General features: G+C 36.3%; 1 protein-coding gene across 3 annotated transcripts in view; it reads right to left on the bottom strand.

Annotated features, from left to right (window-relative positions):
- SHTN1 (shootin 1) overlaps window positions 1-22,869 on the bottom strand; it is a 95,662-nt gene that overhangs the window by 46,148 nt on the left and 26,645 nt on the right. For all 3 annotated transcript variants that reach the window (XM_014849260.3, XM_014849262.3, XM_044750192.2), the window contains exons 4-8: window positions 17,447-17,541; window positions 11,721-11,889; window positions 9,790-9,887; window positions 7,697-7,778; window positions 4,304-4,398 (exon numbers count right to left, since the gene is read on the bottom strand). In XM_014849260.3, coding sequence (XP_014704746.1) covers window positions 4,304-4,398; window positions 7,697-7,778; window positions 9,790-9,887; window positions 11,721-11,889; window positions 17,447-17,541 — 539 coding nt within the window. The remainder of the gene's footprint in view (window positions 1-4,303; window positions 4,399-7,696; window positions 7,779-9,789; window positions 9,888-11,720; window positions 11,890-17,446; window positions 17,542-22,869) is intronic.

Genomic DNA, 22,869 nt, shown 5'->3' with positions numbered 1-22,869 from the left:
ATGATTCATTTAACCTTCACAACTTTACATGAGTGAAACAATATTATTTTCTATTCGCCTGTTATTCCTTTTCCTAATACCCTACAGAAGTTAGCCAATGGGTGACTCCAAGCATGAAATGTTTTACAAACTCCAAAATTAGTCCCATTTTATAGTAGACTTTACATTTTCAGACTCTTAACAGCATTTTAAAGTGAAATTTACATTCTTCCTCCAGTTGACTCCTCTTTCAGTGTAAGAAGGAGCGGTATAGAGATAGCGTGAATGAACACATGTGTGCGTGGGCAGAGTGCCAGGCTACCGAAACGTGAGACCAGAGGTGTCAACATACTAGGGAAGGGTAATCAATATTCATCACAGCATCTTAAATTTTTTTTTTTTGTAAAGATTGGCACCTGAGCTAACATCTGTTGCTAATCTTTTGTTTCACTTTGTTTGTTTCTTCTTCTCCCCAAAGCTCCCCCTCCAGTACATAGCTGTATATTCCAGTTGTAGGCCCTCTGCCTCTGCTGTGTGGGACGCTGCCTCAGCACGGCTTGATGAGTGGTGCTAGGTCTGCGCCCAGGATCCAAACCAGAGAAACCTTGGGCCACTGAAGCGGAGTGCCCTAACTTAACCACTCAGCCACAGGGCGGGCCCCAGTATCTTAATTTTAGACCAATGGTATAATCGAAATGAGTTATTTCAGGTTAGTATTATTATTATAGTAATTTCTTTTTTATATATTTTTCTCTCTTAACAGTTAACTGGTTGGGGTCCCTTGCTGGTGTCTTAGGAAATACCTCAGAGTCAACATGAAAGGCTTGCTAATAGCTGCTGAAGTAAGTGAGGTTCTCTGGCTTTCCAGCAAGCGAGGCCTTACACCAAGAGTGCTCGGCGGCCAGGAGCAGGCAGAGAGGAGGCAGGCAGTGGGCAGTGACCTCAGCAGTAAAACAACGCAGGGCACAAGCTGGCGTCAACGCGGAGGGTGGAGATGCCACTCACTGCACCAATTCTCTGCGCTTTGGTTCTCTCGGGGAAAAAGGATAGTTCCCCTTTTCCATGCAGCACTCAGGAAAACTTGCTTACATGATTAAAAATTATCTCAATTTTGCTATTTTAGAGAGAAAAGAGTAAAGACTATGTCTTAGGAACATTAATAAATGTGAATTTTCTTTTGCAAAACCCAGTAACAATCTCTAAATAGTAATAAGATGAAAAGAACAGATAGAAAAGAAATTCCTTTAAATAACAACGGTAACGTGAAAAAAATTACTCATTAGACTGCCTTTTCTAGCCTTTAAGACACTAAAATAAAATATCCTACATAACGCCTTTCCAAAGATGTATCTAAAGAAAATTCAATACCAAAATGCTAATAAATCTGGTTTTTAGCTACAGTAAGAACTTGTTGGTCAGAGTTATGAAGCTGTTCTATTAATAGACAAATAATATCACATGTACCAGAATTTCAGAGAAATTTCATAACTTATTTCAAAGAATGAGAAGAAAATCTTTTGTCATTAATATATAATACATTCTCTCCAAACAACATTAAAATATCATCTGAGTTGTTTGGAAAGAAAAAAGAATTGATTACATAATACTCTCACAGTACACTGGAACTACATATTGAACAAGGTATCCACACCTTTAAAAAAGAAAAGAAAAGGGCCAGCCCAGTGGTGCAGTGGTTAAGCTTGCATGTTCTGCTTCGTCAGCCTGGGGTTCACTGGTTTGGATCTCGGGTGTGGACCTATACACTGCTTGGCAAGCCATGCTGTGGTAGGCGTCCCACATATAAAGTAGAGGAAGATGGGCATGGATGTTAGCTCAGGGCCAGTTTTCCTCAACAAAAAGAGGAGGATTAGTGGCAGAAGTTAGCTCAGGGCTAATCTTCCTCAAAAAAAAAAAATAAAAAAATAATAAAAAATAAATAAAAAGAAAAAAGAAAAGAAAAACTTACTGAATATTAACACAAATATACTAAAAAAACAGAGGAAAGTCATTTAACACTGAAATTATGTAGAAGAAATACAAAAACCTAACATACTTATGAAGACAACTGGCTGTTTCTTCCTTGTTGAGGGGGATCATGTTTTGGTTTTTGTTCTTTAAATGGACAAGCGGGAGTAGGAGTGGAGGAGAAACTTTCGATTTTTACTTTACACATTTGAGAATGGATTGTATTTTTTGCAAGGCATATATAGTCCTTTTGTAATAAAAAATATAAAGTAAATTAACTTTAAAAATTGATTTCTAAGGCTTTAGACTGTAAGCTCCACAAGGACAGGGATCCTATTTGCTTCCTTCACCATGATATTCCCACTATCAGCACAGTGTCTGGCTTAACCCGTTTGCTGGATGGACTAAGAAACAAAATGTAAAAGAGGGGTACTTCTCTTATTCGTGTGTGTGAGGAAGATTGTCCCTGAGCTAACAGCTGTGCCAATCTTCCTCTATTTTATGTTGGATGCCACCACAGTGTGGCTTGACAAGCGGTGCCAAGTCCATGCCCAGGATCCGAACCTGCAAACCCCAAAGTGGAGCACACGAACTTAACCACTCTGCCACTGGGCTGGCTCCAGAGGGATATTTCTCTTATTAACCCAAGCCATATACCTTTTAGCAGTAGTTATCTGTTGAAAACCTGAGAATTTGTAAACCATGCAAACGGGAAGATATACTGGTTTTAATCTAGCTTTATTTTAAAAAATCGTTTTCTTCTCACTATTGTGTAGATCAAACTTAGATATTGTGAAATTACTGAGCACCCTTGCAAATATTTATGCTACCAGTAACATAAGTGCCACAGCTCTTGCTTTCCTTCCGCAAACTTCTATCTCCTCTTTCTGGGCTAATCTGTCAGCATGATTGTTTCCACTAACCACTACCAAGTGAATGGCAGAGGAAACCATTCATTTTCATTTTCTTAGTGGAATCTTGCTTCTCCCGTCTATCTTCTATGCCACTACATGGCCTTCAAGTTTTTCTTTGAGCTGCTTTGTATTTTAACATCATTCTACAAACAACAGATGGAGAACTGAAAATGTCTCTCAAATTAAAACCCTGGCATTTGGGTCAAAGTTGGTCAATCTTTTCAGTTTTGCAATAGAGTTGTCTTCACATTATCTCCACTCTCCCTCCCCCTCAACTGTTTATTCCGTTCCATTATTTATATTGCTGCAGCTTTTTCCAAAGGGCTCTGACACACCTCAGTTCTTTCTTCTTTATTCCAAGCAATAAGGGAACAGTATTTACTCACCTTTCATTAAACTCTCTGGATGAAATGAATCCTAAGATTTCAAATCAGATCTTCTTGGAGTAAACCTTTTGTAAAGTTCTTTGCTACACAGCTACATTCAAGCACAGAAAGACTCCTGCACAAAAGCGTACCTTGAGTTTCAAATGTCATTCCCATAACCCCATGCTTTGTCTTCCTTCCACACCTTGAATACTTCCACCTAAGAATGTTTTACCTTCCCTTAGCTACTTTCCTTCAACCTTCAGTATGCATACAGATTCAGAATTTTTATACGTGATGAAAATCTCATGCGGATCAGTTCCACTTCCATGAGTTGTGATGGTTCAGCCAACTGGTGCCTCATCATTTTCCTGGAAACCAGTCCCAGAGCCAGGGAATACCCAGTGACTACATGTGCACAAAGGTAAGCCAGAACACAAGAAGCTCAAAGCTTATCTCTAACATGAGAGGAAACTCATTACTCTGGTGAAAGGCTGAGATAATGGATGTACAACATGGCAATGTTCCACAGCAAGTGGAAGAATCAGCTCACACGAGAGCACTGTATAGAAGCTGAAGAGAAATACTAATACCACAATACTGTTATCGAGATGGCAGATGGAGACGTAACCCAGATTCTTAAGGCTACTTGAAACATACAAAAATCTTGTGTTCAAGCTGGACTTTCCATGACAAGTTATGGGTATCCCTAAATATAGTTCCTTTCCCCTATACAGCATTTTATAGTTTACAAAAGACTTTTTAAAATCGTGCCATTTGTCTCTAAAACCCTCTTGGTTAGACTGGTATCATCACCCATTTAACAGATGGTGAAAGAGAAGCCCTAGGAGGCTAAGGGACTGTTCTAAGGTGATACAACTAGTAACTGACTGCAGTGGACAAAATCTGAGCCCAGATCTTCAGACACCAAGTTCAGTAACTGGATACTAGTCCGTAGCCTCCTCTCTAAATCAGCTGATCCTTAATCAAAGTAACAAGTTCTATTCAACCTCAAAAAATATTTTGTCATCTGCAAAGTTTTTAAAAAAATAAAAAACAAGGTCCCTGCAAGATACTTACCTCTTGTGCAAATGACTCTGCTTTCTTTCGAAGGTCCTTCTCCAGTTCCAAGTTTACTTGCATTTCCTCATACTCTTCTACTGCTAGCATGGACACTGAAGACGACAAGGAATAGAAAATGGATGATATGTCACACAGATTATCAGGACTATGGATGGAAAATAGTGTTGAAAAGATTCTTTCAACAGACATACAAGCACCCTCATCCATTGCTCGTTAGAATATAAATTGATAAAATCTTTTTGGGGGCAAGTTGCAATGTGAGTCAAAAATCTAAAACTATTCATACTCTCTGACTCAATTCCACTTCTAGGAAGGTATTTATTCTCATGAACATATGCAAGGATGCTCTCTCTGCATCATTGCCAAAAAGAGTGAAATAATCTAGATGGTCTAACATTGAAGGATCAGTAAAATATGGTATGTACAGGAAATATTATTATGCCATCAAAATTATATTGAAGAAGCATATTTACTTAACGGAAAGACATTTATGATAAATTTTTTAGAAATTAGTTCACTTTTATTTTTTAAAAGCCACAGACAAAACACACCAACAACGTATTTCACAGAAGAGGAAACATGTGAAAGGCCAAAAAACATGTGGAAAGATACTCATCATCATTAGTAATCAGGGAAATGAAAAGTAAAAACTCAGATACTTTTTTATACTAACCAAAGATTCAACAGGCAAAAATTAAGAAGTATACCATATAAAGCTTGAAGAGGATACAGAACATTGGGAACGAATACACCGGTTACATGAGTGTAAACTTACAGATCTACTTAAAAAGTAATTTGGCATTATGTAGTAAAACTAAAGATAAAATTTTACCTTTGGCATATATCTTCATGAAACTCTCAGACATGTACACCAAGAGACACGCATAAGAATTTTCATAACAGCCTAACTTAGGTCAGCAAAAAACTGGAAAAAACTCAAACGTCCACCAACAGCATACTGGATAAATGAATTCTGGTATAGACATTGAATTAAATGTTACACAGCAGTGAAAATAAACGCACCACAGCAATGCTCTCCTACACAGACGAACCTCACAAACATAGAAAGTTGCAGAAGGACATGTGCAAAATGTTATCATTTATATAAAGTTCAAAAACACGCAAAATTAAACAGTATGCTGTTTAGGTATATCTAAGTATCTGGCAAAACTGTAAATAAAAGAAATGATAAAAATCCAAGGGAGGAGTATGACTAGAGAGGGATGTTCAGGGGCTTGTAAGGTACCAATGGCTAAAAAGATATTTATATTTCTTCTGCTGGTATTTTCTTTGTCTTCCATATATATTATAAACACATTTAATAAATAATTTAATGTACATATAGGGTTTAAGATTGGAAGAATATACACTGAAATGTTAGTGGTGCTTATCTCTGGACTGTAAAGGTTGGGATTTTTTTCCTTTCTCTATATGATTCTATACTTTCCACCAAAAAAAGTATATTATGCTTTTATAAATAAAGAGAAAAAAATACGTAAGTTATTTTCAAGGGTTCCCCGTTTACAAAGAAGAGAAACAGCTTTGGATCCAGGCCCAGAGTCAGAGCTTTGAATTAAAGAACCACTGTCGGACAGACACTGTCAAAGAGAAAGTCCTGTCAAATAAAAGCAATACGAATTCTTTGCTACTTTTTTGACATTTTGTGGCCTACTTTGTTAAATAATGATACAGACAGCACAGAGGGAGTGATGACGCCATTACAAATTAGGCACAACAGAGGTAGATATCACTCTAGCCTCTACATCTGCTTCTGGCCAGCACTTTCAATTCTGAGCTGAGTCATATCAATAAAATCTTTTAAAAGGCTGTCTTAATGGCTGTTTTCATACAATGTTCCACCAGGGCACTTCAGTCCTAACTGACTAAGGACTGGTTTGCTGAGTAATAACATAGAATTTCAAACTCTGTACTGTAAATCTACTGACTGCCTCCTCAGAGGAAAGACTAATAGTCTTACTCAAGTAAAGCAATATAAGTGGTGGTTTGTGATGTGAATTATAGGTCTCTGAGAGCTAAATGATTTTCAAACCTATTAAAAAAAGAAATTTCATGATGAAAACAAAGAAGACAATGACTATCTGAAGCCTCGGGCAAGATAATTGACTCTAGTTTCTATGTCCAGAACACTATAATAAAAAAGTGAATTTTGACATGTCCTGGCCCTTTTTACTTGGATTCTGAAAGAAATTAGGTTGGTCTTCGTCATGTATTTATTTATATAATCTCTCTCTCCTCCTCGATAAGGGGCTCTCTGAAGGCAAGAACCACGGATTAACCTTTATAGAACCCTCTGTTACTAGCACAGGGCATCAAGACCAAAAATTCTTCTACACCACTTCTATCTTCTTAAATGGAGAAAGAGTTGAGGAAATGTTATAATCTAGTGCATCTCCCACACTTAACTACAAGGTCCTTTATCTACTTAAAAATCTCAATACATGAATGATGCAAAGATGGAGAACCGTAACCAGTAACAACAGGGAAGGCCCTGGGTCTGGAAGATTTCCCTCTACTGTTGCAGCTTCTGAACTAGGAAAGAGAATGGCTTAGGGAGAAAAAAAGCATATAAGTCACCTTTCTTAGAATTATGTTCGCAGAACTGTACTCTGGCATCATTCCCTCGTCTTAAACCAGGGGACAGAAGGAGCCCCATGAGACTTGATGCTGTGTTTTACCACAAGGATGGTAGGATCAAATTACAAAGTTTTCTCTAAAAGTAGCCTTTGGGGAAATTTCCTTCTCACTATGAGACCAAGTCTGCTTCTCCTGATGGAGAGATTCATTTTTATGTGATTCATATCGGTGATCATGCATCTCTCGTTACACTGGCCCCTAGGCTAGCTCACAGCCAGATTTCAGGCACACACGTAGGAAATGCGCAAGACCTTGGAGAAAGTATGCACTTTGTAAATCAATATACACTCTTCCTTTCCCTTTGTCCTATTTTCCACATCCTCTTAATTTAAAATTTTATCATACCATGTGGCACGTATTTATGTAGATATCCTAATCTCTCCTGGATTGAAGAGAGGTTTACTACATAACCTACCAAATATACAGACACTGAGGGGATGGCCCATATGGCCGTGGTCCCAGGATATATGTAGGACATAATAGTATTTAGGTTTGAAGTTTCAAAATGAGTGGGGTATGAGTTCCCCCAGTGAAAGCACTTTTAAATATCCAAGACTCTAAGATGGGCGATAAAATAACAGGAATGAGAGCAATTCATTGCTACAAGTTAGGAAAACACAACAAAGAAGATTCTTGCTACAAGAACCTTCAGGCACAGGTATAAAACAACATAAAATACATGTAAACAAAATAAAACTACGTATGTATTTGAGAAAAGAGACTGGAAACACATACCTCGATTGCATTTTTCTAAGACTTTTCTCTGTTCAAGAACTTCTGAATTTAAAACATCTTTTTCTTGTTTAACTTTATTTACCTAAAAATGTGAGATTTTGAGGGGAGAAAACACCCAAAATTATAACATGACATATGGCGATGTGTGATACTCAAATTGCTATTCAACTTTCAAATGAAGTTACAATTTAAACCAGTAATTGGCTTCACTGTGTTAGGCTTTTATTAAAGAGCTTCTTACAGCCTCAATGGTGGCTCTTTAAGTTGGAATGTACATTTGGTAGAGAACCTATTTACATATTCCAAATGGCATTGGCATTGGTCCTTAAACCTGGACGTGTTCTAGCTGCCCAATGTAAATAATTGATATTTTTAATGCAAAATACAACCAAAGAATACCCAGAAAATACATGAATCATTCAGTCAGAGATCTAATACTCAATTTTGGTATTCATTTTAAACGTTGATGACATTTGGCTTAAGTAAAGCATACATGAATTTTTAAAATAAAAAATACTTTCAACTCTGAAGACTTTTGGCTTAAATAAAATACATATGAAAGTCTTCCCTCACCAAAGCTTAAATTTCTGAAATAATTTTTGGCATCTATCAATAGGAGAAGAGAATATCATAGGACAGTTAAAAAAAAAAAAGAATAAAGCTACATGTTTCAGGATGGATAAATCTCAAATGCATTACGTTGAATAAAAAAAGTATGTACGTTTACATAGTTTAAAAATGCTCAGAATACTATGTACTGTAGTAAAAACATAAATACATACATTGGAATGACGAAAACAAAGCTTTTGTGGTTTGTTTGGGGAAACAGGGCAGGCATTAAGGAAAAAGCAATTAGGGAGACAGACACAGGGTTTTCAACACTATGTTAATGTTTTACGTATTCAGTTAGATAGCAGGCATACAGATGTTCATTATTTTGTTTTTTACACTTTTCAGATGTCTGAAGTAGTCATAATAAAAATAGCTTCTGAAATCTTCCAATGACACCTCTAAATGGGAGGGGAGAGAATCATCAATAAATAATCATAACTGAGGAATAGAGTGCATCAAAATATGTTTCTTATCTCTCTCCTGTGGTTACACTCAAGAAACAAATTAAGATAATGGTCCTCAAAAGGACTCTGAATCCATCAGCACTTCCAAATAGTCTATGAACTGATTTCTTTTAGTGTAAACTATATTTTTGTTTTTGGTTTAAATTAGTAACTGGTATACACTTTCCAACAGGAATGCCATTTCCAAAATATCATCTTCTTCTTCCCATTCATTATGATGTTTTGCTACAATAAGTAGAAGCAACTGGGGCAAGGAGGTTGGTGAACACTGCTTTCCAACCTTTTTCACATTATGTCCCTTCAGAAAATACTAATATGTGCCTGGGAACTGAGGTAACTGGATGAGGCAGCTCACTGAAGGGATCAATACCTTGGCATACTTGTAAGCCATCTGAGGGATATCAAGGTGCTACAGCACTTGGGTTGGGATGCTCTGGGCTACAGAATCTGAGAACCATTGACACAAGTTAAATGGAGATTGCAAAGGCAGATCCTTGAAGCCTCATGTAAAGAAAGACAATTATGTACTCCTGCTCTGAAAGATAATTCAAAAGGAAAAAGAGAAAGATTCTCCAAATACCCACTTGAACCATTCTACCATCTATCATATGTGCCGGTGTTGGAGGTACACAGGGGGATAGTCTTTCTCAACTGAGCCAGCCATCCACTGGAGAAGAAAAAATCCTCTTCACCAGCAGCAATAAAGGGTATGACTTAAACTGCACATATCATTCTTACAAATTTGCTTCACATAGTGAAATATGAGGGACAAAAGGGAACACGTCAATGCTATTTTAGTGTTTCATTTATTAAGCTAGGTAGTGAGTATATGAATGTTCATGAGCACATTATCTATACCTTATTGTGTATCTGAAATAATGGGGAGAAGAGAAGATTAAAATTGGTACATAGTTCTCACATCAGAAATTAGCTTCCAACAGCAAGTTTTTAACTTAGCCAATGCCCAAACACCTTGAAACCACTAGAGGTCTTGCCTCTCAGGCCTAAGATACATACTTCTTCAATTACTTCTACGAGTTTGCTCTTGAGGTTTTCCAGTTCAATGGCTAATATCTTCTTTTCCTCCTGAACAGATACAATTTGATCTCGAAGTTCTGCATTTTTAAAGAAAAAATAAGGGGGAAAAAACCTAATACAAAAACACTTACTTTTAAAAGAAGAAATCAATCTTGTCAAAAGAACTGAAAATGCTAGTGCACATGCAGCTTATAGGCAAGGTTATTTAACATTTAAAAGGAAAATGAAGAAGCAAAGGACAATGGAAATCTCACCTCTATGTCCCCCTACATAGCCACGGTTATCAATTATTTCATATCAGGCAATCTCACTATGTTAAATGCACCAGATCATGTTTTCTTTGCATTCTATCAAACCCACATTCTAGAAAACTATTTACATTTTAGAAGTAAAATTTTTTACCTTTTCATCAAAACAAGTTAAGGCTTTGTACTAATTTCTTTCTTATTTTATAATGGCCATGGGCTCTTATCACGATACAATATACACAAACAATTGGGCAGTTAATAATTTGGAGATTTTGATTTGAAGAGAAACATCCTGACTTGCTGTCAATTTATAGCCATTAAACATTATTTGAACTGACTCAAAATATAATCTATTTGAAAAATTCTAGTAATTTTCTCTCCAGAGTTGTGGGTGTTTTGTTTCTTAATTTACTTCATATTTCTTACTACTGGGATTTAATGAAAATATTAGCAACCAAGTGCAAAAGCTTCTGTGTTAGACTTAAGTTACTTCTACCACTCAAATGTTAAAAAAAATATACATGGATTAGCAGAGGGTACCTAAACTTAGGGCCAAGCCTACGATTTTGCCACCTAGTTTTTAACTTAGTTTTTAATTCTTACCCTTCTCCAAGAATAAGAAACCTGATATATGGTTATTTATAAACTAAATCAAACTTTTACATGAACCCAACTTGAAAGAGTTCTCAGAGACTTATTTCAAAATCACTTTCTCCACTGGCTGGCTATGGAACAAGAAATCATACCGTTTGAGACCTAAAAGAAGGGAGAATTATGAAAACAAGGAAATCCTTCAAACTTCCCTTCCTTCCCAGTTTGGGGGAATAATAAGTTTAATAGTATTATAATTTACATAATTATAATAATTATAACATATTACATAATATGTAGAGAAATATTATTTTGTCTTAGGGAGTGGAGAATCAGGTAAAGATGACTTTCTTTATACTTTTTTCTTTAGACTTTCTTTATACTTCCAACTGAAGTTTTATCTACCAAACAAACTAATCAGTATTGCTTTTGACATGTGTGATAAGCCAAAATGCCCCAATAGTTATTTGAGACAAAAACTGCTTTTCTAATCTTTAATAACGTATATATATTTTTATGAATAAATTAATGTGTTTTTAATAGATGGATCATGTGATCTTGCCTTACAGCACTACTTGCTGACCAACAGAGTTGTTTAATACTGCATCTTGCTTATAGCTCACTGCCTGAATCAGACAGGAAGTTCTTTGAGGGCAGAGACTAAGCAATTTGGAGAGGAATCTTCCAGAGATTCTAGAGAACTAGACTAACAGAAGGTGTTAACTAAATATATTTTTATTCATTCTTTCCTTCACTTAACAAAAATATCTTAAAACTTAAGTCCACATTCTTAAGAAGTTTATACACTAACTGGCTGTTTCTGTCAAGACAATACTTTCAAAAGTGCCTAATCCAAAACAAGAAAATAAATCATAAAGCACAAATGTTACACCCTATCATGACTCTCAACCAGGCTATTCCCTAGGACAATTTATGAGAATTTTTTCAAGGTAGGACTCAGGCATCAGTATTTTTAAAGTTCTCATGTGATTCCAATCTGCAACCAGGATTGAGAAGCATTATGCTAATAGGAGACAAAAATATGCTCCCTAATTAAGCCAGGAGTCCTACCTTTGACTTGCTTCTGACACTGTACCGAGACACAAGTCTCAGCAGCACCGTCTGGCTCTGTAGTTGAATCTTCATCATCAATATTTATCTCTTCAGTTATTACACCTGGTCCCAGCTTGGCCATATATAACATGCTGATTCTTTTCAATGTTTTATTTTCTTTATTTAGCTAAGGCAAAATAGAACAATGGTTATTTTAACAGCAGTCAAATGAGTATCTTGGATTTTTAAACAATAGACAAATTAAGTGTATTTTTGTCTTACATATTCATCAACACTCACAGCAAGAAATAACAATTAGAAGAGTCATTAAATAAGGTTTTATTTACACTTGTTAATATTAAACTTACAACTTCAAGTAAGGCCTGATGCCTGGATTACAGCCAGCAGCATGTGAAAATGCTATTTACAACTGATAAGAAATTAAGAAGGATTAAGATAAAACATCAGCATAGATTAAATCAAGTTTCAACTTATTCACAGTCATTAATAGTCTTAATTAAGGTACTTCATTTCAAGCAAATACTTTTTTGGATGCTATGCTGTAAGCACCTTTTAAATGTTTGTTTGCCCAGCATTCCCTCTTTTCTGGACACTGTCACTCTTCCTCATTGTTCCACGTAATTTCTATGGGAACAAGCCATGTTCCTCCTAAGCATACCCTATTCCTTTGGCCTCAGCTAATTAGTCTAGGGATTAGGCACATGACCCAAGCTTGCTCAATCGAATCCCTTCTCTAGAAATTTGGAGGCTGGAACAAAGAGATGAGTTTCTTTCCCTGTGTCTGGATGTAGAGAAGCTGTTGGCAACCACATTCCACTACTGAATTGAGGGATAGAGGAAAGTAGCCTGTAGCAAAGCCAAAATGGAGCTGACAGTAGAGAGAGGCAGAGAAAAGCAATGGAGATAGGGTTTACCACAGGGTTTGAGTCCATTCCTGAAATGCTTCCAGCTCACAGATTCTATGGGATTCTCCAATAGCCTTCTCTTAACAAATTTCTACTTTTTTTTCTTTTCTTGAAGCTAGCTCAAGATGTGTTTCCACTAACTGTACACAGAGTTCTAATAACGCACAACAGAAGAAAGTTCAAGTTATGTTTCTATTACTCTATAAGAAGAGTTCTAATTCTTAGCAGAGGAAAAGGAATCATAATTCATTAATGTATTTGTTATTCTCTGATGCAGAAATGAGTTGGTTTTTAGTTACAGTTATCAACTACCATTACCTTCTTAGCTCATGTGTTTATGTGCATATAAATGTTAGTACAAAGCACACACGAAGACTAAACTTGGTCCAAAGTCCACAGAAGGAAGATATGGTTTTGCTTATGTTTTCTCTTCTCAAGACTAAAAAGCAAAAGGTCTTCCCTTAATTCAGTATGTGAAAGTATTTAGCAGATTGATTTCTCTAGGATAAAAGGTAAGATAGAGAAATGCAAACACATAACCTTTACTAAGGGCCATCGGCCATTATGACAAGTTATGAATTTAATAATTGACATTGGAAATAAATACAAATGGAAATATAATTCATGGTAAATCTACCTGCCCTTCCCTACTGCAAACTTTACACCAGAATAAGATGTTTAGTTTGGTATCTGTCTGGCTTTGGTCCTTCATCTGTGATCATAACCGGGACTCTTCAGGGCTTCTCTCAAGGAAAGTTCAACCCATTTCAATCTGGGAGATCTGATTCTTACCCCAATAACATGGAATCTAAATATATCCCAAGTAGCATGGTCTGGAGCACAAGAGGGTTCCCTGACCTCTCTGGGGCAATCAGGAAGAATCTCTCAGAAATGGCCATGAACCCTTCCATGGATTCTTCCTGGGAAGCCTGGCAAGCTCTAGGCAGGGAATCACAGTCCTTTATTCCCTGTCTCCAGCCCACAGCTCCAGATTCTAACTCCTATACTACATTAGAGGGTCAGGGATAAGATATGAGGCCCATGATTTCCCAACCCCTCTTCCTTAAGATGGAAAATTTAAGTAAACACTGTTGTGGGTTCTTTGAAACATGAATGCTACAGTATGGCACTAGAAGCTCAAGGACCCTTCAATTCTCAAATGATGCCATCTTTTCAGAATGTGAGAAGAAAATAATTTAAGAAAAAAGTGAAAAAACTCAAGACTTCATTTGTAATTCTGCCTCTAAATATTTAAATTAATAGTTTCCAACTCTGCACATTAGACTCTCTAGACAGCTTTTAAAAATCCCAATGGACAGAGCCTTGCCAGATCAAAATCTCTGATAGTGGGGCACTGCATAGTACTTTTTCAGAGCTTTCCAGGTGAATCTAACGGACATCAATGCTAAGAATCACTGACATAAGAGTAATGCAATGCTTTGGTACACATTTCTATAAAATCAGTGTAGCAGAGTTAAGAACTCAGCTCTGCAATCAAATTCTGTCTCTGCCTCAAGAACTAACCTAACCTTTCAGTGCAGCAGTTTTCTCATTAGCAAACTAAGGATAAAAATAGTCTCTATCCCATAATATGAAGATCAAATGAGACATTACATATAAAAGGTTTACAAAGATTAAATGAGATGTTATATAAAAGTGTTTAGCATAATGACTGACATATAGTAAAAGTTCAGTAAGTTAGCTACTAACAAAAGAGGTTTAGTTTGTGTGTTTAATTTTCCTTTGGAAACCATTTATTAGCTAGTTTTCTTCAACCAAGGTATTAGTCTATGCACTTTTTTCTTCCTCCAAGACACTCACGAGAAAAAGAAAATACTAATTTTTGCCACTGGTGCTTAATATATCCCTTCTCAGCCACTATCACAATAATACTTAATAAGCTGACAGTTAACAGTTCTCCCTCAAAAGAGTTTAACATCTCCATCAAACCGGCCACCAGACCCACCAGCTACTGTCTGGGTGTGACGCAACTACTCTATTTAACAAAGTTACAAACTCAGAAAAAAAGGGAGACAGAAAATTTCAAGTCTTCTCTGAGATACCATTTTCATATTTTGAAAGAAGAAATATAAGATTTATGTACATGAGATCTTACGACCATAGTAACTGAACGTTTCTGAGAACTCTGCATTCACAAACCTTGGCTAAGGAATCCCATTGCAATTAATATTCAAGTTATAAGGTTATGGCATGCTATTTGTTTTTTGGAACCCTCTAGGTCACAAGGCAAAAATAAATCTTTCATAACCCTACAGTGACAGAATCTTCTACTATACTCAAATTTAAATAGCTCTTCTACTAGGCACAGTTTAATGAATACTTGAAGATGCAAAATAAGCAAGTTAAACAGACTTGGACCACACAATTTAAATAATTGGTCTATACTTATCAGTTTAACTTACACATTTTAGCAAAATATCTACACTGGCTTTTAAGAAAATTATGCAGTCAAATTACATCATAAGAATTAAACATTCCATTTGTCATTAATTTGAGAGCAGATTTAGGAAAGATTTAGAAGATTTAGAAAAATAAGAATTAAATCACAAAGTTTGCTGCTTAGAAAATGTAGCCTACTTTAAAAGATGACAGCTGATACCTAAATCAGGACGTACGATTATCATTTATAACGAAGCCTCCAAACTTTGTATTCCAAACTACGGTATCTTCCACATCCAATGAACACATCTACTGTGTTTGTTTGAATAGGTTTTTTGGTTTGTTTTTTATTCCAAGCCCCATGAATTCAAATTGTATCCTCAAAAACAAACCAAATGTCCATTTTCAAAAAGGCTTCTTAAAGAATAGACAACTAACTGTATAAGTTAAGGATCCTACTGTCAAGACTAAATTGTAAAAATGACCTTGGAGGGCCAGCCCGGTGGCGCAGCAGTTAAGTGCGTACATTCTGCTTCAGTGGCCCTGGCCCGGGGTTCGCCGGTTCGGATCCTGGGTGCAGACATGGCACCGCTTGGCAAACCATGCTGCGGCAGGCATCCCACATATAAAGCAGAGGAAGATGAGCACGGATGTTAGCTCAGGGCCAGTCTTCCTCAGCAAAAAGAGGAGGATTGGCAGCAGATGTTAGCTCAGGGCTAATCGTCCTCAAAAAGAAAAAAAGATTGAAAAAAAAAAATTGACCTTAGAGAATAATAACAAACTGGTTCATACCCAGGGATGGCTGTAACAGTCACTTGGCAGCTCTTTCAACATATACATGTCTGGGCCACACTCCTAGAGTCAGTGAGTCTGGGGTATTCTTAAAAGATCAACCCTGGTCAACTCTGAGATTTAGGAAAAGACATTGTAGCTCAGAGAGGTGACTACAAAGTCACCCATTAAATAAGTGTGTGTGGGGAGGGATGAAATAGTTTTTTTTTTTAAAGGAGGCCATATATGAACCACTGATTAAAGTGAATCATGAAAAAGGAAAAGTCCACCCCATTCTCACTCCAGTTCTAACTCTAGTCTATCCTATCATTTAAGATGAGACAATGGCAGTCCAGGAAACAGAACTAACTTGCCCAAAGTCACATATGCCCAAAATGACATAACCAGGACTAAAACCTGTATATACTGCCTCCCAAACCATTGCTTTCCGTAACCTCTGGCAGTCCTGAGAGGTAGTCAGGATGTACCACAGCAACAGGAATAACTGTTAACAACAACAAAAAAAACTACAGAGACCATCCTTAGCCTTTATGAGGTTCAGAGCAGCTAGTATGTTCCATATATATATTTTTCTTACTTGTTACAAAGAAGAAATAAAGGAAATGAAGAGAGAATTCACACAGTGTTGTAAACCAGTGAACTTCAGCGAAGTGTAGCAGAGCAGAAATTATGTGAGAGCACTCATGTTATCGTTGTTTTTAAAGCAATGGCCTGTATTGCTATGTATTCTTCAGACAAATAACAGAAGAGAAGTTATATACACATAGTTATATTCTGAGTTAGGTTCTGACTGCATATTTTATGAATTCTAATGTAGTGTTGTTATGCAAACAATTAAGCAAATACCTCCAGCAAGCACACTGCTAATGCAGACAAATTAAATAGATAGATATATAGATAAATTGATTGATCTGTAGAATTTCAGAACATCCAAAGAAATACTCTGGAGTAGGTGAAGGGGGAGAGGGGAAAGAAACACACTGGAATTACTAATGAAATTTGGTTGAAATCGCTGTAATCCATTTTCTGATGAAGTGGTTCAGATGCATTTTACCCAATCCAAAATACATAAGACAGAGATAAAAACATTCTTTAATAATAATGTACTTCTGATGAGATAGAACATAGAAAATTACACTCTTGGTAGATTCATCAGCTAGAAGCAATCAGCAGAGCACTGGAGGTCACCCTTAGTATCCCTCACTTTGCTTTCACAAATAATCACCTGAAACGCGAGGCTTGAGGATGACTTTTTCATGTGATTCAAACATGAAACACTCACTGCTCTTTCATGTCACATCAGGTTAGTTTTAAACTTGGTTAGAATTTTAACCAAATAGATAGACATTTGGAACGTCCAGTTCAACAGACTACTCTGGGACCATTTTTTTACAGGCCAAAAGCTCAAATGCTGGAATACACATTCAAATGCTCCATTTACAATCAAAATAACCTTTGCATGAAGATGGACATTTACATAATCATATTCCAGGATTCTGAGACCTTACAACCCCTTCCTCATCACAGGAGTAGAAAACTGATTAGAAAACTAGAAAAGCAAAACAGGATAGAAAACACTGTTTAGAAAAGCAAGTTGAAATAATTCCTTTATTTGAATTGTCTCACCTTTGTTGCCAAAGCTTCAGCACTTTCTCGACAAGTCTTCTCTATTTCAAGATGGTTCTGCATAAAATTAACTTCCTCTATAACCATGTGAGAAACTAGGAATGAAGGAAAAAGAGTCTCAGCATTCAAAGATTAGTCAGCTATTCCAGAAGCCCACACATCTTGTCCCATGATTAAGAATACTTCAATTCTTCAGCTAGCCAGGCCGTTAGCTATTATGGAAAAAAAGTGTTTAAGATGCTGCCCTGATAAATCTTAACTAATATGAATGTAGAAAGAAAAAACATATAATTAAGAAGCTTTATTGCTATTACACACATTTTAAGAACGTTATTTAGAATTTTTTTAAGTGTCTGCTTTCTATGTAGTTGTGTACATAACCATAGACATGTCTACTAATCTAAACAAAAGAACTTCTCATAAATAAAATGTGGCAAACACGATTTCCTTTTCTTAGCAGAATAAAACATATGGATCTAATAAGGAAAATTAGCTAATTGGAATTTTTTCTTAAATCTTAAGTTGATCTCATAACTGGAATAACAATGTGGCAGCTTAGCTAAGGTAAGTATTACAATAGTAGTGACAAAATTTTTATTAATAAGTAACTAAGTGGTTACTGTTATTTAATAAATTCCAGGGCAGAAAAGTATAGCACCAAGATTTATGTACTATACAATGATGAAAGTAGATGCTAACAAACTGCTGCTTGCATGACAGACTGTCAGGAAGATTAGAAGAAAAATAAAATTTTACTTGATATTTTACCAATGCCTGAAAAATAGTAATTTTGTGATTTTTTTTTGGTAGTTGGTTTATATAAATTGAGATTTAAAGGTACAAAGTAATTTAGAACTTGAATTATACTTTGAAGATCAAGTAAGAAAAACGCCAATTCCTTTCACCATATTTCTAGTTAAAAGAAAATTCTCAGAATTTCAGTCTTAACTGTAGACATGTATACTTATTGGCATTTGTTTGGCTTAAAAAAGAAAAATTAAGGACACCCAAATGTGAAACCCAACAAAGTTAGGCAAAAAGCACTGGGCTCACATAACACAAAGAGAGATTACTTTTGCTTCATTTAGGCTTAATTAACCTGCAATTATGATTAAACTCAGGGGAAAAAATTTCTCTCCAAATTAAATACAAAAATGTATTACTTCCTAAGTCTGTCCAAAGTTCTTATTATGTTAATATTCAAATTCATAAAGCAGCACTAAATGGCCAGAAACATCTCTAACCTTGACATTTTTTCAGGGGTAATAATCATCTGCAGCAAATGCAGGCCAACCAGAAACCACTTAACTAATTAGTAGTTGCAGTCACCGAGAAAAACAGGAATCAACACTGTTATTACAAGTGGCACATTTGAGTGGCATCTAATTATGACTTGATGAGCACGATACTTGCATTATCAACATTACTACTGCATCCCATCAGGGCCTAAAAGCTGCTGATGGCATTGACTTCGAGAAACTCCCACTCAATGGTACAGCAGCACCCAACAATTGGCTTGGCAGGGGCCCCCCTCACTAAATGACACGTTAAGCGTAATTACTGGTAGACATTGTAAATAAACAGGATTGGAAGTGAAAATTGTACCAAGTGCAGAAGACACAATCTGACACATTGGAAGTGGCAGCCTTAATTGAGAGTTTCTTTGACTGCTCAAGATCATTTCAACTGCATTTCTCAGAGGACAGTGATTATAACTGTGGAGACAGACGGCATAATGGTATCAGCACTGCTGACAGAGCAGTGAATTAAATTGTATCTGCTGTTGTGTGAGAGCCTTGATGAGAGGTACAGATGCCTTAGTGGTCTTATCATTATAACACAATGGTCATGTTGTCATCAACCTTTCTGGCTCCAATTGAAAAGAAATGATTGTGTGTTGAAGCTCTCCCCCCCCACACCCCCCCCCTCTCCTCTTCTATCTCTTGTTCTGAATAGAACCAATTTTCAGAGAGCTATGAAATCACGCAATAGGTCCTAAAATGCAGCTGCTTGGCATACAAACGGGTCCCCATTAAACTGGAATCACACACAATATGTGTTTATGCCAGAAGAACAAATAGAAGCTGAACACAGGCCAAGTTTATTCACACACACAAAGCCCGTGTAGCTCTTCATCAATATAATTGCCTTTTATATTGTAGTTTAAATAATAGGCTCTATTATTTCCTTAAAATCCTAATATTCCTTGCATTTTATCACTATGTTTACAAGGTAGGTTCTTCAAAAATGTGAAGGAAAGAGAAAAGAAACCTATACAATTTTTACAACATCAAATATTACTTTGAATTTTTAGCCTTAACTACTTGACATCTTCTGCCACAATCTGGTATTTCCACAATCATAACAAAAACATAAACACTCTGCATTTTTCACAGGAATGTGACTTTTTATTCAATAACATTCTTGCTCATGGAAGAGTAAGAAAAATCATTCCACAGTAGTAAGGTTTAGGCCTAGCAAAAAGAAAAAAAAACAGAAAGAAACACTTATTTTCTAAACATTTTGTAAAAAGCTGCCCTGTGATTTAACTTGATAAATTAGCTTAGCTAGGGAGCACTAGCCCACATTTTCTCCAATTCTGATACGGTATACTCCACCAGGTAGGGCTGTTATTCCTTCCTCTAAGAGGGAACAGTAGAAATTTAAAATTGTGCTTTAATTTTTAGTTTAAAAAGTTATCCCAATGCTAAATTGGTAGGATAGAAACCTACTTACCAACTTCTTAGGTTCAAAAGGGAAGAAGATATTTCAAAGGGCATTTATATCTTTAAAAAGATAAAACCCCATTTCCTAAACCAAAAGTCAGGTCACATGACATTAAACAGCAATTTTTTTAATAAATAAATTTATTTGTACCTTTCAAAGGATAAATGTTTTTAAAACTTTTAGCTGTTCATTTAACAATTTGCCTTAAGGTCCTGAATTGGAGTTTGTCTCATAATATCCACAATCTGTGACCATTACACCTCAAACATCTATAATTTGGATGACATGAAGGTTTAAAAAAGAAAAAAGTGAACTTTAAATAAAGTGACCCTGTTACTGCAGTTACGTTAAACATAAAAAAAGAATCCTAGTATTTTAGAAACACATACTGAAATATTTACAAATAAAATGATATGATGACTGGAAATAGTTTCAAAATAATCTGAGGTCAGTGAGAGTAGGTATATGGATGTAGAGATGAAAGAAGATTGGCCATGAATTGACAGTTGTTGAAGTTGTATGATGAGTACATGAGGGTTCATTATACCATTTTCTCCTTTTTATATAAGCTTGAAATTATGCAAAATAAAAGTTTTTTTAGTGACTCTGAGAACTCAGAAGTATAACCTAAAAGTACATCAATCATTGCTTCTATCAGTCTAGTTGAATTAGCAAAGTTTGTCTCTCCTCTTCTATGAGCCCAAAATGCTCTTACATATTTGCCATCATAGAATACATCACCTGTAGGGTAACTGGGGATTTTTCCACTTGTTTTTGTCTTCTACTAACTGTGAGCATTAGAACAGGGATTTTGTTTTATTAATGTCTGACTCTCTTTTACCTAGCACAATGCTATGTACAAAGTAGGTACTCATGTTTGTGTCTGCTTGCCTGACTGGAAAAACAGATCAGATCTAAGTTCATCTGTGAACACCCTTTTACAAGGATGCTCTCTGTAGTACAAAATTGCTAGGAAACAACCACCATCACCATTTATTGAGCTAACTATGTGTCCAGGCTTGTGCTAAACCTTTTCCATGTGTTCTTGCATAAATCCTCACAATTATCCTAGGGGGTAGGTATTATTACAGCAAATTTATATTTGAGAACACTGAGTCCCAGAGAAGTTAAGTAACATATGCCAAATTACAGAGTTCTAACTGGTAAAGCCCAGCCAAATCTATTTCTAGGGGACTCCAATTTTCTATGTTCCTTTCTAATTCATCATATCTAAAGGTGACACCACAAACGATGTTGCTTCCTGAGCAAAACTCCTCTCCATGCAGCCAACTCTCAGCTATATTTAGATGCAGGATGTCTCGTGATGAACACACCATAAGTTCTTTTGCAACATCAGATTACTTAGAAAGGTTTTCAAGTAGTAAGAAAACAGCCATGAAAGCTGGCAGGTATGCAGGAAAATAGGAGTGCCCTAAACCAGAGCAAAGGATCTAATGGTGTGGCCTGAAGGACATGAAAAGACTTTCTTTACTTCTACTTTCAGAGGATTCTGCCTTTCTAGGGAACGTGGCTTTGCTATGCACTGGTGTTCTTTGTGTAGAAACTAGGAAAAAGGCTCAGAGGAGCTGGCAGAGGGCCAAGAATGGCATGGAAATATGGACAAAAACCATCCAGGAAAAGCATGCTAAGCTAGGGAGAGTGGAGCCCTCTGGCCTAACAAAGCTTGTCCTGAGCCTCAGTCAGCTGCTCTTCCTACACTTTGAGAACTAGGCCCAGTAGGGAAACATTACAGGGAGGCAGATTTCAATTGAGCACCAAAAGAAACTTTCCCTTAGAGCTGTCCAAACGCAGAGACTGGTGCCTGGAAACTAATTCACTGAAGGTAAATGATAAGAACTTTTAATACTGAACAGCAGGCAAGCACTGGATAGTGTAGTAAATGGGATGGTGGTGGCAGCAACTAACATTTATTGAGCACTTACTATAATGCCTGGCACCGAATTCAGCACCTTTGACATGGATTATTTCATTGAATCTTCAAACAGCCGAAAAGGTGGGGTCATTTATCCCCGTTTTACTAATGTAGAAATTGCTCAGGGCTACATGGATTCACATCAAGTGGTGCTTTTCATTGGTGATAAGATACTGCCTCATTCCCTTCCAAATCTTAAATTCCACCCACTGTTCAAAAGTTGTGAACCATTTATCTCAGATACAATTTTTTAACAAATACTTTAAGTTTTCTTAGTCCCCCTTTTCTGTTCCTTTGAGACTGAGTCAAGTTAGCACTTTGTTTTCCTGCCATCCAAACTTTAAATTAATTAAGCAGACTTAGTAAAGAAAAAATTAAATGAATACAACAATAAAGATTGTTGTACTAACATTTCAACCGATTCTTTCACGCTTTGAGTTGCTCATAAGGAAAAATGTAAATTTTTAAAACTATCAAAGGTATTTAGAGGAAGAGACAAAAAAAGAGAAAAGAGAAATGGTAGATGAAAGCAGAGTTTAAATTTTGCTCTAAAGATGGGTAGATTTGGGGAGAACTTGCTTCCATTTTTGCATAACACAAGAAGCAAAATACCTACTACCTACCTGGACCAAAACACTTAATGCTAAGTCCAACCATAAAAACTTGAACTAATTCCACTGCACACAGCACGCAATCCATTATCAATAATTAATTCAAGCACATTAATTGGTAACAATGTCAATGGTATAACTCTTTCAGATGT

This window comes from Equus asinus, chromosome 2, assembly GCF_041296235.1.
Source record: "Equus asinus isolate D_3611 breed Donkey chromosome 2, EquAss-T2T_v2, whole genome shotgun sequence".
In the NCBI taxonomy this organism is placed as follows: Eukaryota; Metazoa; Chordata; class Mammalia; order Perissodactyla; family Equidae; genus Equus; species Equus asinus.
Note: the sequence above shows the minus strand (reverse complement) of the source record. Positions and strands in the feature narration are given on the sequence as shown.